This window comes from Diceros bicornis, chromosome 5, assembly GCF_020826845.1.
Source record: "Diceros bicornis minor isolate mBicDic1 chromosome 5, mDicBic1.mat.cur, whole genome shotgun sequence".
NCBI lineage: Eukaryota > Metazoa > Chordata > Mammalia > Perissodactyla > Rhinocerotidae > Diceros > Diceros bicornis.
Genome location: NC_080744.1, coordinates 61,571,050 through 61,588,100, shown reverse-complemented (window position 1 = coordinate 61,588,100; position 17,051 = coordinate 61,571,050). Strand labels below are relative to the sequence as shown.

Here is a 17,051-nt window from a genome sequence, read left to right as displayed (position 1 = left end):
CAACAGAGCAATGAAAAAAGCTGTGGCAGAAAATTATACAGAGTAAATGCCTTTTGGACTTTCCAGTGAATTATTTCCCAAAAAAGCAATTTAAGTAAATACCCTAGATGCTATGGTATACAAATATTTGCTTGTGGAATATGCCAACCAAGAGACTACAATTTTCTAACACTGTAAAATAGCTAAAACAAAAGTAATGTGTCTTATAAATCAAGGAATGCACCACCTCCACTAGCATAACCATACAATTAATCTAGGGATTCAACTATTAAATTCTAAGTTTTTGATACATAAAAAGAACCAAAAGATAGACCAAATAGCAAGTTATGTTGCAATAATTCTCTCAGCCAAGGAAAGGTTGTTTTAACATCTACTAAACAACCTCTGAAATTAACAACTAGAGATGGTGCATCACTAACTTTCAGAATTATATGTTAATTTATATTTTACATCCAAAAACATTTTGGGTTAAAAATTAGGAAACATAAGAGAGTTCTGGCAAACAGCAAAACCCTGGCTTGAGGGTAGTCCCCAGTACTGATCTAGGTGTCAGAAGACCTGAGTTATAGTCTTTGTTTCTTTTTCCAGCTTTATTAAGGTATAAATGACAAATAAAAATTGTATATATTTAAGGTGTACAAGTCAATGTTTGATACTGAGTTCTAGTCTTGATTTGACCTTGGGCATACCACTTAATCCCTCCAAACCCTATCTTTCTCACTGTAAAAAGGCATTAACCATACTGACCATGCCTTCTTAGCAAGGACTTAGCAAAGTCTAAAAGACCCAGCGTGATCAGGCCCCTGACCATCTCTCTGCTCCCCCCTGAGCTCACACTACTCCAGCCACACTGGCCTAGACACAACACGTTCACATTCACCTTAGGGTTTTGCCAAGAGTGGTTCTTCTGCTTTGAAGGTTCTTCTCCTAGATCTTCTGTGACTGGCTCCTTCCTGTCCATCAGGTCTCAGCTCAGATATTGCCTCCTCAGATAAGCTTTGCTAAGCACCTATTTTACATTCTTTACAGCATTTGCAAGGCCTGCTATCATCTTACTTCGGTATTCATTTCCTTGCTTACTGTCTGTTTGCCCCACTGGTGTGAGTCCGGGAGCACAGGGAACTCGTCTGTCTTGTTCACTACTTGATTGCACATGCTTAAAACAGTCCTTGAAACAGAGTGACACTTGGTAAGTGTTTGTTCAATGAATAAATGAATATACAATAACACAAAATTTAAAAGAATAAAACCAAGCAACACCTGACATAAGATTTTTACAGTGGCTGAATGCTGAATTTAGTTCTGGAACTTTAGACTCAAGAGTAACCTCTGCAGTCATCTCATGTCCAGGTCTAAGAGGGAGTTCTTTCCTCAGCGGTTCTGAACCACAGGCATGTCGTTCTGCCTAAGGTAGGATAGTTCACACCTCCCAGAGCTGCCCAGCAATGGACAACACTTTGTGTCCATCCTTAGGTTGAGAAGAATCTGCCTCTGCAGGTTAATTCCTGAAACACTAAGCGCCTATAGTAAGGTAAAGCGCAGTGCTGGGCCCTATGAGGATGCCCAGCCAGATTACTCAGACACAACTCTCCTCCAGGGAGGACGGTCCAGTCAGAAGAACAGCAGGAAGAGTCCACCACTCACTCTAACCAAAGGCAGACTGTCAGAGACATGCAAATCTAGCCTTCAGAAAAACACAAAGCAAATCTGTTCCTCTGTCTACAGGAATGCCCTTTGGACTTTTTTTAAGTCAGCTGTCACAGAGCCCCTTAATTTTCTCTTATACAGATAAAAGTGAGCCAATTCCTTTGGCCACTTCTCAACTCAAATACCAGTTCCTCCATGAGGCCTTTCCTGGTTCTTCCTGAGGAAACAGCTAAAAGTCATCACTCCTTCCTCAGTCCCCGGGACCTGTGTACCACACATGCAGACACTCCCCTAGACTGTGAGAGCCTGGGCTTACCTGCGGACAGAGCTTCTCCAACCCTCTTGACACAGGTCTGATGAAAGCCAGGCTGTTCCCACCAGTCACACAATGCACTCCACAAAGCACACGTTCAGAACACGACTGTTCAACAGATGAATGAAGGATTGGACAGGCACAATTCCCAGACCCCTTATTATTCTCCACACTCCTCTGGGTGATCTCTGAACTATCCGCATCTCTCTGTAAACTCAGTACCCAGAACTAGACACATGAATCCAAAAGGGGCATACTGTGAGATGAAGTCAAACCTGGATGTTACACCCTCCTAATGTAGCCAGAGAATAGATTTCTAATGGAACTAGATCTCTTCCACTCTATAAAAACAGAAGTGTATGAATGTTTATCTGTTCAAAACCACTCCTGCTGGGGACTTTAAATTTCTTTATAAAGAAAGCATTTTTATTAAAATATTACAAAGAAGTCTTGCCACTTCAAAACTACTTTTCCCTTAAAGGCGATGGTGTTGAAATACTTAGATTCAGCAAATTCTTACTTGAAATATTACCATAATGTATTGATTTTTACCAGACTCAATTGACGGAAAAGTTGTTTGTATAGCAATATCGGCCAAACCAATATACTAGAACAATTTTGTTACCCATAGTAATCAAGTTCATTTCTGAAGTATAATTATACTGTCATAAAAATAAAGCCAAGATACCCTTTTCCAAGCAATAAAACAATAGGGGCTATAAAATAGGAAGAAGAAAAAGCTAAATAAATGAGATTTTTTAAAATGAAATTTAGTGTCTTTCAAAAACACCACTGCCTCCTCTTCCTTCCCTTAAGCCAAGGTTTGCAGAAAATGATCAATACTTCAATCTCAATAAACTATTTCAATAATAGTTAATTCGGGTGGAAACAGAGTCTGAAAATCTCTGCTCAGCGACCTGTGACATCCTGTCATGTTGGCTGGATGCCAATAATCCATCATCACCATAATGGATATGAGTGTGTGTGAAGTTATAGGAAGGTGGAGGGGGGAAGCAAAGGTGGGAAAGGTATAGAGAACCACAAGCTCAGGTTCATTCTTCAGATTCTAATCAATACAATACATATTATTGTATGAAACAAACCCACAACGGTGAATGCTGAGAAAGGGAGAGAGGGAAACATACATAATTAATTTTATTTGACAAATGCTCATTGATTTTCTGAAAATATTAGCATCCTTGCTTGTCACGTGATACTATAATGCAATCTAGCCATATACAAATATTTAATTTTGCATTAAGATGATGTCTTGTTTGCTTGTTTAAAATATGATCTTGGCTGCAAGGAAAAGGCTCTTCATTTGACTAGAAATTTAAAGTTAAAATCAATCAATCACCTTAGCTCTTGAGTCAATATCAAAAGCGTTTAAAAACTACTCTAAATTTACAAGATGCACTTCAGGGAAGAAACATAAAGGAGTGAGATCACTGATGCAGTCAGCAGAGCTGGGGTCAGACCTACTGCTGTTTGGTTTGGCACCTTCGGATTGGCTGGTGACAGAGGATGTGAGAGTTTTCTGGGTACTATGTGGTTCCCAATATTTTCATCAAGGATTCTTTTTATTATGTTTTCCCCTCAGAAATCCCATGTTTTGAAATATTTTGTTTACTAAACAGCATTTAATTAGACAATTCATGTATTTTCTCATTTTATATAACTGACTACCAGAGCTTCTAATTTTCATGAAATAAATCATGTAACTGCAATGGGTTGATACAATTTCAGCTCTAAAACACAAATGTTTTAGTCAGCCGATACAGCCATATCACAAGGGCAGAATACAACTCAATAGTTCACATGACCTCAGCTCCATCTCCAATGACTATGCTCACCCAACTGCCCAACAAATATCTCATAAAATAGATAAGACAACTGAAAGGAGGAGAGACCAATATCTCTTCTTATTGTCTCTAGATGTGGCCAAATTAATTCTTAAATAATGCTATATATCCAATCTTCAAAACACCATGTAGGCAGCACACATGCTACTCATTATATCGCTGAGAAAACCCTACCCTCCAATCCAGGTTAGACTCTTAACTGTACTGTAGAAAGCAGCTGGCGATAGAAAATTCACTACTGTTTTCATCTAAACACCTAGAGACTAGAATACATGGCCAAAAAGCTGACAACTTGAGTCTTAGCCTGAGTAATCTGTATTAAGGAAAAAATAATATAAAGGTGATCCTTAAGTGCCTGTTGGCTAACTGACTTAGCACAACTTAAGTCCTAAGAGTTAAATATTACTCCATTTCTGGAACCAAAGCTTAAGTGACTCCATTAAACAATGAACTGACGGAGCAAAGAACCTGAGTGACTGGACTTCATTACCATAGAGTGTTTCCAAAGTAACTGGGCATGTTTAATTACGTTCATTTCAATGGGACATACTATCCAAGAAAAGAGGACAGTAACCAGTAGATTGGGTTAATGGATGCCAAGTACTCAAAAGTTTTAACATTTGAAAAAAAATTAATCAGTCAAATATATGCCCTTAGTTTAGAAATTCCTATTTTTCTAGGTGAATGTTCTAAAACAATTATGCAGGCTCTACAATTGCCTAGATATGGGGAAGATCCAATTAAGGAGCCCTATTAACTCTACTAAAACGTGCTTGAAAAAGACCTCTACTTGCCTCATTCTCTATCCTGAGAACTCTGCTGAGTACACTAGAAAATACAGGGAAACACAATGGACTCTGCTTGACCTTGAGAAACAACACTGCCTGGGGGAAAAACAGAGAGTGACTCATGAGATGGGAAGAGATGCTGGGTAGAGTTCTGGCTTTGCCACTGAATGGCCACATCAATGTGAGCCCTAGCTTTTTCCAGTGGTAAAATGGCTTAAAGTTATACCAGCTGTCCTATAGCAATTTGAAAATAAACTATGATAAAAGAGAAAATACTTCGAAAGTTTTAAAAAAATCACTATATGTAAGATAATATGTAAGATACAATAATAAATCATATTCACAAGACAACTAGAGAACAGAAGGAGACATAGAAGTATACTATGTCTCATAATATAAAGTAGAATTTCTCAAAGTTAATTCAACACAACTCTAATTCTTGAGATGTTTATAGATGTTCCTCACTAAAAGAATCCATGGCCACGCAAGCATAGGAAGCACAGGGCTTAACGATTTTTCTATTACTAGTACTAACCTTTCCAGGAGCTAACATTTAGTGTCAGTCACAGTGCTAAGGCTTTCCTATGAAACATCTCATTTAACTTCACAACAACTTTATAAGATAGATATTATTATTATCCCTATTTTACACATGGGGAAACTGAGGCAGAAAACATTATATAACTTCCTGATGATCATACAACTGGTTAGTGGCAGATGCAGGATTCAAACCCTAAGCCCCCACACTTAACCACAACACATGCTGTCCTTTATTTCTCAAAGCTTTTGAAATTGTGAATCTCTCAGAGGATAACAGAACATGTGTCTTTCCTGAATTTATTTCTTTGGAGCAACTTGTAGCACTTCAGGAAATGGAGCAATAATGAAAGTGCATCCATTTCCTTTTCCTAACTCACTCTTCTTCCTAGGCTTGGGCTATACTTTAGTCTAAGGCATTTCCTCTGTGATCCTTTTCACCCAAATTCGTAATCCAAGAAATACTGACTTAAAACTACCTGCCTGGATCACTATCACGATACAGGGAATAGCTCAGCAGGGGACTACACACAGAATCCACATTTGGTTTAAATGTCTGCGCCCAGAATTTCATATTGTATAACAAGGCAGAAGATCTAAACTTAAGGGATGAAAATGTGATCAACTATTAAGTAACATATATTGCAGTTATACATGATATATCCCTTGAAATTCACAATATCCCATCAAGTACAGCAAATAAGACTGAAATATTAAACTTTTGCTTGGTATTTATTAGCTTTATTAAACTTTATAGGAAAAAAATTAAACAGGCCCATTAGGCAGTTTTGTTACCAATGAGTGGATTTTCCAATATTTTCATCTAGTTTATGTAGCATAGCCTGCAATGTAATCATTTTGTTTGAAAAATCACAATTTTTATAGTCAACACCATTAAGGTAAACTTAGTGTAGGAGAAAGTCAATCATAACACATCAAACGCTTAGTTTTATAGAGACTTTAGTAAAGTGGATTTTCATTTCTTGATGGATTTTCTTTGTGCTGAACTAAAAGCCACGGATATAAGAACAACACAAATTGAACCCCAGGCAGAAATGAAGGCAATGACAAGCGGTTATGCAATTTGGTATCTTCATGTTCTCTCCCCTTAAGAATCACCTATGCAATAAGATAAACTAAATGTCTTCTTTTTATAAGAAACCCACTATATAAAGTACTAAAATCATGATACTGTCACTCATCCTCCATAAACAACCATATTAAATCATATTAAATCATACATTAAATCATACTAAATCTTACAACATGCATATTGAGCATTAGCAACGGTAGCTAAATGAACTCTTAGGGTAAGTTGCTAATGTCACTGCAGCATTCTAGCAAATTAAAGAACTTGTGCTAAGGACGTGTGGGGGGGGGTGTTCCCTTGGATATTCCAGCCGCAATAAAAGGAGAAGTTCTAGCCATGCTTCTTAGCTAAAAACAACATTAACCCGGCAAATGGGGAGTTACTGTTTAATGGGTACAGAGTTTCAGATTTGCAAGATGAAAAGAGATCTGAAGATGGATGGTGTCGACAGTTGCACAACAATGTGAATGTACTTAATGCCACTGAACTGCAGACTTAAAAATGGTTGAGATGGTAAATTTTATGTTATGTGTATTTTACCACAATTAAAAATAATAGTTAGGGCCGGCCCCGTGACTTGACGGTTAAGTGCGTGCGCTCCGCTGCTGGTGGCCCAGGTTCGGATCCCGGGCACGCACCGAGGCACTGCTTCTCCGGCCATGCTGAGGCCGAGTCCCACATACAGCAACTAGAAGGATGTGCAGCTATGACATACAACTATCTACTATGGCTCTGGGGGGGAAGAAATAAATAAACGAAATCTAAAAAAAAAAAAAAATAATAATAATAGTTAAAAAAACAACACTAATATAATTTTACGTTGTAATTTTTCCTTGCTGGATGGGCATGTTACTTCCACTTCCCTCTATTCTCTGTCCTTTTTTTAAATAAATCTACGTTTTAAGATAAAAGATTAAAATTTTAATATCTAGGATATTATTTCTAATAAAAATTATCTGCTGGGGTTTGGTGGTCTTATGTTTTCTCTCTTCTAGAATAAACCAGGACAGTAAAGTCACAATAGGCCTTCAATTAAAAAATACAACCATGCTTGAAAGTTAAACATTTGGTGAAATAGCACAAATAAGAAGTAGGTTAGGAGTCTAAAGAAATGTGTTTGGATCCCATCTGAAGGCAATAAAAGAAATCCAAAGAGTTGCTAGAAATCTTTCCTGTTTCATTATATCTGGCTATCAGCATAAAAGCATTAAGAGCAAGAAAGGTTGAGGCTTTGAAAACTGCTCCCTCCAGGGAACTCAAGAGAAGCAAATCGGAGTGTACATGTTCGTTCTTCTTTCCTTTCTCAAGGTACCTGAACCCCAGAACCTTCAGAACAGGGTAAAAATTCAAGTCAGGTAAGAGTAAGGAGGAGAAGTCTAAGAAGAGATGCTATTTATGCAGTCCTGGGGGCTGCATGGGAAGGAGTGCCGGCAGGATCCAGGAAAGCACAACAGTAGCCTCAAAGTCATTAGACACATTAGGCATCAAATGTTTTAAAGGCAAGACCCAAGGATCATGTGAGAAATACATTATTATTTAATTCTCTGAATTAGCACAACGGAAGCACTCAACCTTCAGACCAACTATTCACAGTACTCAGTCATCTGTAGAAAAAAATAATCCAAATATGTAAACATTAGTTCTTTTTTTTTTTTTTTGTGAGGGAGATCAGCACTGAGCTAACATCCGTGCCAATCCTCCTCTTTTTGCTGAGGAAGACCGGCTCTGAGCTAACATCTATTGCCAATCCTCCTTTTTTTTCCCCCAAAGCCCCAGTAGATAGTTGTATGTCATAGTTGCATATCCTTCTAGTTGCTGTATGTGGGACGCGGCCTCAGCATGGTCGAAGAAGCAGTGCGCCGGTGTGCGCCCGGGATCCGAACGCAGGCCGCCAGTAGTGGAGCACGCGCACTTAACCGCTAAGCCACCGGGCCGGCCCTAAACATAACTTCTTAAAGGACCGTATTCAGGAGAAAGGACATACCCTGGCTCTACCCTGGGTAGGGGACTGATGAGATGAGTTCGAAGGAGCTTCTAACCCTGAGAAATCTAATTCTATGCCAAGGCTGCATCTATATATAGAGGATGTTCTGGGATTTTAGGATGGGACCCTTCATGGTCATAGGGCAACAGGGCAATTTTTATCTGTATTCATGTGGTTAGTAAGAACTTAAAATCCTAAGAACATTAGTAACTAATCAGAAAATAAATTATTTTACAACTTTGAAAATACATATTAATATCAATATTAAAATATCTAAGGTAAAAACACAATCATAATATGATGCAAGGTTAGCACATATATGGAAAACAGCTCTCTGGAGGAAAGCTTTATTATTCCCTCAGGGCTTTCTTACAGAGTATCGATTTTTTAATTCCTAGTGGAATATTTTTCATACACCATTGCAGACTATTAAGTACCAGATATTACATTATGTAGTTTAAACTTTGCACTATTGCATGAGAAAGACTTCCCTGTCGAGAGAACTATTTTTTATGGTTAGCATTTTTTAATATGAAAATGAATACTCCTCTAGGGTAAGATCACTGCAACTGGAATTTGGGAGAATTTTATAACTTAACATATTCATCAATGTGTAGAAATTCTCTCAGGGGAGTAGGGTGAGGAGAGAAGGAAATACAACAGGAAGAAGGCTTTTTAATAACTTATAGTGTCAACACAGGGCAAAGCAATGGTATTTATCAGGTTTGCCTTCCACTGGGCATAGCTGTAAACAGGCAGGGGACTAGCATAGGGTGCTAGAAAGTTAAAAAAAAATAATGGTGTTAAAGAGCGAAGGAAAAAAATGCATTAAACTTCAGGCCAATTAAAGGTACACTTGCTAATGGTGGATTATTAAGTGCTCACCCAGGAGAGATGCACTCAGAAATATTAAAATGCAATATAAATGCACTTTCCAAGCAATTCCTGAGAAAATAGATGCCTTGCAGAATTTTGGAATCAAATGTGGAAATAAAATCTAAGCGTTAGAAGTCATTTAAAAATCTCTGCCACAGAAAACCTGGATACCCACATTTGGCAAAAGTGGATAGAAAGTTTAAACAAAACTGACTACTCACTTGTAGACTGTGCCGCCGTTGCCATGACCAAGAGTGTCTCGATACCGTATGTCTTGTTCATTCATCTCCACAAGAAAGAAAGAAAAACAAAAAGAGTGTCATGCTGTGGATGGAAATGTCAAGGAAAAGCAACTCTGGGCCATAAACAACAAGCAGTCTGGGTCATTTCAAGTTCAGCTGCAAGAACGAGAAGATCAATACAACATTTGCTGTCCAATTTATAAAAGACGATACCAAGGGACAAAGTGATGGAAAGTTTAATGACAATTTGTTTGCCTGGGTCATTTCATTAAAGTTTGATAAAAGGTGTCAAAATGGAATGATATAACATAGCTCAAAAGGGTCAGGTCACAGCTACTGATAAAAACACAGTCTCCAATACTACATATAACCAATGTCAAACAGCATTGCACATAACCAAAGTCAACCGTGGGAAGTCAACACACACACACACACACACACACACACACACACGCCCGGTAATCTAATGCACCATTTGTAAATAAATCAGCCCCTGAAAACTCCTCAGGTGACCCTATAATTAACATTAAACAAACTAACTGAACAATGTTAATGATTTCCTAGAGTGGATAGAGCTTTTCTTTGGAAACTATAAATTAGTATACAGCAATAACTGGGTAGAAATCATATTATGCTGATAGAAAAGTGCCAAATCAATGTACTTTAAAATACACAGAGTCAAATATTATAATGCATAAAGAGAAAATACAAGCACGTGATTCTTATAAACTAAAGTCATTTTCATAATTTAATATATAAAACAGCATGGACATTTTCCCAGGTTCTATAAAACTGTTATACCACAAATACTAGTCTCACTTGTATTGTGAATAAATATTTTAGTGTCCACAAAATAATGTTTTAGAGTTTTAAAGAACTCCCTAAATAATTATTTATCAAATGATTTTAAGACTAGTCAGATTATATTTGATGCATTCAGTAATTTTCTACATATTGGTCCAGTTGCTTAAAAATTAACTGCCAACTTTATTCACTAAGTGGATTCAATAATGGTGTCATTTTCCATATAGCTAAAGCTTGGGAAAAGCCATACTAAGCCCTGAAAAAAAATCAATTTCCAGGGAATTGCACTGCCTTGCATGGGCAGAAAATGGATGGAGTTTTTAATTCAATATCACCTGGAAAAAAAAATAGTTTGCTTTCAGACAATTATAATAAAGACTCAAATATTTTGTTCTACTCTACACTTCCACCAATTGAGTAAAGCAAGGCTTCATTTATCAAGGGAAATATTTTTCTTCTACATATTTCAGAGGTTGAAGCTTCAGAGAGCTGTGATAATTAGGAGTACAGTGCAGGTAACAGAAACAGCTTGTCAAGCCGTTTTGCCAATCCCTAAAAGAATATTGACAGATTAATGTGTAGAGGCCAATTCAGCACCCAATTTAATCATAGTACAACCTGATTGATGCAATTTATAATCGGCTAATTACCATATTTAGGGTCTGTAGAGAAATGACAGACAAGGCAAAAATTGGCAACTATTTTCCTATTTGAGGGAAATTCTGTTCTTCGTTCCCTTTTACTAATACAGAAAAAAAAAAAACATATTTTAACCTGAATAAAAGATGTGGCATGAAGAAAAGAAAAAAACCCTCAGTATTCTGGATCAAATGATAAACTTTAACATAGCATGAAGAAAAGCAGCACATAAAGTAACTTGAGACGCTAAACTAGCAGAGTTGCTATTGGGTTTACTTTGATCAATGGGTATGAAGGATATGAACATAAATAGCACAATCTATTCGTGGGTACAAACAGGATAATTCCTTTAAAACATTTCTCTAGGTAGTCTAAACATGACTCTAACAACATAATTTGTGCCATTACTTGCCTAACAAGCTGCACCCTCATCATGGCTTAAAGTAAATTTCTAGGAGAGAGAAATTTCACTCACTCCAGTCCAGAAATTCTGAATTAGTGGCACTGGGATTTAAGGGTAAGCACTATGTAGCTAGCGGGCATACAGGACCTAGGCTCTGGAGGGGCCGCCATCTGTGGCCATATCCCCTCCCCCTCCACTACTCCATCAGGGCCTTCCAGGTAAAAGGACCGGTAGTTTCCTCTCAGAAAAATATACACACCAAGACAGTGATATTATACATTCCAATAATACCCTGAGATAGACCTAGGACTTTGGAGGGGGCTTGATTTTGTGGTATTTTATTGGAGGAAGAGATGGCAAAGCGGTAGGTATAGCATGTCTCTGAGAAGCTTTAACCATTATAATCCCAACATCGTATCCTTTTATCTCTAACACCCACTGGGTTAAAAAGAGAAGTGGAACAGCCACTCACCCAGCATTCCTAGCACTGCAGCCTAACCAGGAGTGGTAGGCATCCAAGACAGTCAGGGCACAGGCTGAGAGCCCCCAGGGGATGGGAGATGTTGTACGGAGTGAGTGAGAGTGTGTGTGTGTGTGTGCGCGTGCGTGCGTGTGCGCTAAGCCCTGTGTAAGCAAATTCAAGGATGGAAATTTGGAATCCCTCAGATAATGAGAAAGATTTTAAGTGTCTTATAAAGATAAAAATGGTTTTGAAGAACAAGTTCACTTAAAAAGACAGTATCCATTAAAAAAATGGTTAAAGTGTTTCTACAATGTTTTCAAGTTTTATAGACCTTTGCCTGGCCTATAAACTGATTGACAGATTTTTATATTAAAAAATATCAGATTCTTGTTCTTTTTGCTTATTTGAATTTTCTAATTTCTATATAGTATACAAATATTATTCATGTAAAAAGAGTTTTAAAAAGGAAAACTATTAGAGCCAACTTCATGAATTGATTACAAAAAACATTTTGAGAATTTCATATCTCTCATCAAAATGGATTACTTTAATTGATCTTAACTATGTAAAAGTCATTAAAGGGATCAAGAAACGGCTAATAACATTTTTGCCTTTTTAGTTTAGATAAGCATATTAGTTAAACTTTTCACAGTGAAGTACAGAAACAGTGCTCATTATGATACAAAAGTGCAATTTATAATCCTACAACATTTAAATATTATAGTTGGGATCAGGTATTATAAAAATCACAGAATTTCACTGCATTTTAAGCATTTAGCCCAATTTACTTAGGTCATATAACTAGTCAATAACAACTAGTCAAGGCCAAAACTCAGCCTCTCAGTATACTCCACTCGGTGCTGTATCTTAGCAGTTGATCATGTGTATGTATGGAAAGACCTCCTCTCCATCCAGAGGCACTGGTCCACAGGAAGGAAAACAATCAACTGAAGGGCACTCACAAGTTAAAAGCAATTTCATTAGCTATACTATTTTTTTTAAGAATAGAAGTGTTTTTAAAATCACATAGCTCTTTATATAGAAAAGAAGTGAAATAAAGTTTTTATTCAATAAGGATACCAAAATAATTTTTAAATATAACTCAGTTTCCTAAAAGCAAATAAAAGACAGAATAATAGATGTGAGGGAGGAGAAAGAAAAAGCCACCAGAGTCACAATTACGTGTTAACTGCCAAGACAGCAAATGACCTGGGAGAAATGACTGGCACAGGGCTCTCCTCCTGTGGAAAGAGAGGAAGGGGCAGTGAAGGCAATGTAGACACGACAACCCACGGGGCAGAAAGGTTATGTGTGTGGCTAGAGGTGGGTGTTATGTAGTTTGGACTTACGTACACAGTCTCATTTATGTTTTAGTCTTCATGTGGGATCTGAGATGAATTGTAAGAATCTCAGAGTTTTATACACTGGTGATAATACAGTTTTTAAAGCTAATTTTACAGAATAGCTATTTTTCTTCCTTTTTTTTTTCCCAAACACAAAAAGTTTTTCTAAAGGTGTGTAAAGGTCTCAAAATAACAACCAAATGTGCAGCAGGATCAGAATTACTTCTAGATCTGTGACTTCTTACTACATTTAAACTTGATTTATCAGGAATAGGAAACATTATCACCCTCTCCTACAAAATCTAAAAAATAAAAAGAGGAAAAACAACTTTAGAGATGCAAAGGCCTAAGTCATACACCCTCGGAGTAACTGCGCACTTTCTTAACCCTTTAAATTGACCCATCACGCCATTTCTAATTAGTTTCAAATCAAGGGCCAATGTTTAAGAGATGATACTGCACTAAAACTGAAGTGGGAAAAAAACATCCAGAAAACACATCAGTAGCACTGATTTATAGCTCTCAATAAAACATGCCAAAAATACCTTATGAATTGTTTTAAGCTGGAAAAAAAGGAATCCTCCATCATAAAGAAATAACATAAAAACAGTGTCCCCATTCCAAACAAAATGTTAAACTTTTTAAAAAGTGCTTGTTTTAATATAATATTAATGAAATTAATGGGGAAAATGAATTGGAATTCAATTATGGATCAGCAAAGAAAATATTCTTCGTTTATTGTCTGCTTGTGTTAAGAAGACTCAGTAACCTATCGCTTATAAATCATTACAATGAAAATGCTCAAATAATCCTTATTTTATATGTAAAGGTCTAACAGAAACTAGTCCTATCGCTAGACCTTTGCTTCACAAATCGAAGCAATAATGGTTTCAGAAAGCAGTCACACTCTATGAGCAGACAATTGGAGAGATTTAGTAAATCCCACTTTATAGAGCAGAGACTAATCGGAAAACACAAGCCAGTCAAATGTTTCTTATGAACTGTTGACACTATATCAATGCTGAATCAATTGGTGGCATTTACCCTGAGTGACAGAAAAGAAATAAATATTTATATCACATAACCTATATCAATGAACCCAGGCAGAAAGCTATTTCTAACCTGTCAATATTTGATTATCTTGAAGAATCATGTCCCTTTCTTTTAATGATTAATATGAATTCCTTATTAAATCTAAGTGGAGGCTAGTGGAAAGGCAAATCATTATTAATGCTTGAGAGCATAAACCACTAAAATAAAAAACTACGCTCAAGTGTTAAAGTATCGTTAAATGTGACTTACATCTTCCATATCAAGTGGTGTCAGCATTCAGCCCAGAAATTTATTGACGTCCACAGCTGTGCACATTACCTTACTGCAATGCAATCTCGCTCACTCTTTAGTTACCCTATAGCACCAAGGATCTGAGGAATTAGTAGAGGAAGGAGGTATTTTGAAGACTTCCAATGGTGGGGGTTTTTTTTTTGTTTGTTTTTGTGAATGAAAAGTAAATATAATAGAGGCTAATCCTTAAAAGAAAGAAAATGCCATACTGTTTAATGTGGGGTTATCACATTCCCAAGGGAAAGCAATAAACAACCTTTAAGTGTCAAAATCACTGCCATGACAAGCTTCCACCACACAGAACCTCATAACTGAGACCACTAAGATATTTATGATACTAGGTTTGTTGTCAAAACATTAGGAACATTTCAGAACGTTTCTTTTTTGCAGTGAAAATAAACTGTTTTTCATCTTTGAAAGAAGAATCTATGACAGGTTATTTTCCATTGCCTGGGTTGAACAAAAGTAGTTAAAGCTTCTGAATCTATGTCAATCTTGAAATATATTTTCCAGCTGAAGAACACAAGTGACTCACACATAAATTACAATTAGTAACTAGAATGCAAGCATGTTGAAGATACGTAAATATCCTAGGCTCAATATTTCTGCTTTTAGTCAGGTTTTGTTTCATACTGGTTCTGAATACATCCAGGGCATTAGGGGGACATACATGTGGACTTCAATCTAAACAAACCTTTGGCTGCTTAGAGTTAAAAGTACCAGGTAAATATTATCTAAAATTTTGAGACCATCAAAATTTTACATACAACACCAGATTTTCTTTAGCTGTACATAGAACATTTAAGGACTAGAATTCATATACTCTGGACGACAAACAGACGTCAGAACCAGATCAACTTACTTTTTCTAACTGTATTCAAGGGATTGTGTGCTAAATAAGTAAGGTTTCCAGAAGCACTACCATACAGTCACCGTTTTAAGGCAAGACATCTATTAAGCCACAAAGTTACAGGTGATATTAAAGGACAAGCATGAGGACCCAGCTTTGTCTTCTTGACATGCTCCACTACAAGTACGTGATTCACGAAATGCCAATGAGGCTTGGAGAGGTCAGCGTGTGAAGGCACTGAATAAGCATCTGAGATAATTAAGATTTCAGCCTTCGAAACATGGACGGGAAGTGAACAGCAGTTAAGAAAATCAATAAGAGTCTTTTATTTGCAGTGACACAGATGTCTCAGTCAATAGAGCCTAATAGGCAGGCTTGATCGCAACGGACAGGCGCCTGCCTCCAAGGCTATCAAAGGGCTACCTCTATAACAAACATTAAAACGCATTTATGTTGCTATTGAAGAATCGAGGACCCTGTAGGTAGCTTAACTCACCAGTGTATGTTCAAAAGCACTATACTATTTCAGATGTGTCCATTTACTTGAATCAAAATTAGTGGAAAATAACTGGCCTGCAGGCCCGTTTGTCCCTCACTGGCTAGGAGAGGTCATTCAGCTTTAGATAGCCAGATGACTAGGCAAACCAAGGGCTCCTAAAGCCAAGGATTTTAAATGCCAAAGGGCTGCTGTTACTTTGTTCCCCTAAAAAGCCAGTGTCGGTTTCAGGACAAAAGAAGGAGCTAAGGTGAGAAAGTAACAGTTTTTGTTTTTCTTCCCAAAGATAATGAAAGAAACAGTCAACTCAGGATGCAGGGCCCTTTCAACAACCCATGGGTTGACACACTTGTTCAGAACTGATTAACTTTTTTTTAAACTGAGATGGCAGCAGGGTGTGTGCATGGTACTTCAATCTGCTGGGAGTCAAAACCATGAGCACAGTTTGAAAAACGTGCTGCAAATTGTTCTGCCAATCAAATTAAGCCATGTAATTCATTTATGACAAGAAGAAATTCACAGACTCTTTATCTGTTTATTAAGCTTATGGATTCAAAAACTGGACAGTCATAAGTTACTACTATCTGAAAATCTTAATATGTAATGACACCTACCTGGCCATTTGCTAATATTTTTTTCAGTTCTGCAGAGGACTTCTTTAAGCTGAAAAGGAAAGACAATTTTCAATGGCATGATCATCAACACCTTTGAACATCACTGAAAACTCCAGACTAAAATATACCTTGATTTTAGGTGTAGACATGGACTACACTCTTTACATCCTTCTCCCTGTATAAATTTTCTTCAAAAGTAACTGGCCAAATGGCAAAGGTTATTAATAAAGAGACTGAAACTCTGTTAGTAATCAAAAGCAATGAAGAAGCCTACAGTCAAAATGAAGCTGGACTATTGCACGGACTAATTCAGTGACCTTTTCTTGGCTATTCTGCTGCCTTTGGGTAGCCTTTCAGTGGCTATTTTATGTGGCCTCTGTCATCCACTAAATACAAAGTACTTAACAACGCACTCTTAGAATGTACACAGCAACTAAGATTACAGAACTTCAAAAGATAAAATAGTGTAAGTCCTGATCTTTTGCTATACCTAAGAGTTACAGTTCAGCTTCCTGGGAAGCAAACATGTAGTAGAAATACATCCTGGTACTCACTAGCTGTGTGCTCTGGGAAAAGTTACTTATCCTCTCTGTACTTCAATTTCCTCTTTCTATAAAATGGGGAAAACATCAACTTTATAGGGTAACTAACAAAAATTAAATATTACAAAAAGCCCTAGTACTGCGTCTTGCACACAGAAGGTGTTAAATAAATTTCAGCTGCCTTCTCTTTCCTTTCCTTTTCTACAGGTTTGAG

General features: G+C 37.1%; 1 protein-coding gene across 3 annotated transcripts in view; it reads right to left on the bottom strand.

The window, feature by feature from the left end:
• Positions 1-17,051, bottom strand: part of MAP2K5 (mitogen-activated protein kinase kinase 5) — a 236,955-nt gene that overhangs the window by 174,702 nt on the left and 45,202 nt on the right. For all 3 annotated transcript variants that reach the window (XM_058541929.1, XM_058541930.1, XM_058541928.1), the window contains exons 7-8: positions 16,296-16,344; positions 9,319-9,383 (exon numbers count right to left, since the gene is read on the bottom strand). In XM_058541929.1, coding sequence (XP_058397912.1) covers positions 9,319-9,383; positions 16,296-16,344 — 114 coding nt within the window. The remainder of the gene's footprint in view (positions 1-9,318; positions 9,384-16,295; positions 16,345-17,051) is intronic.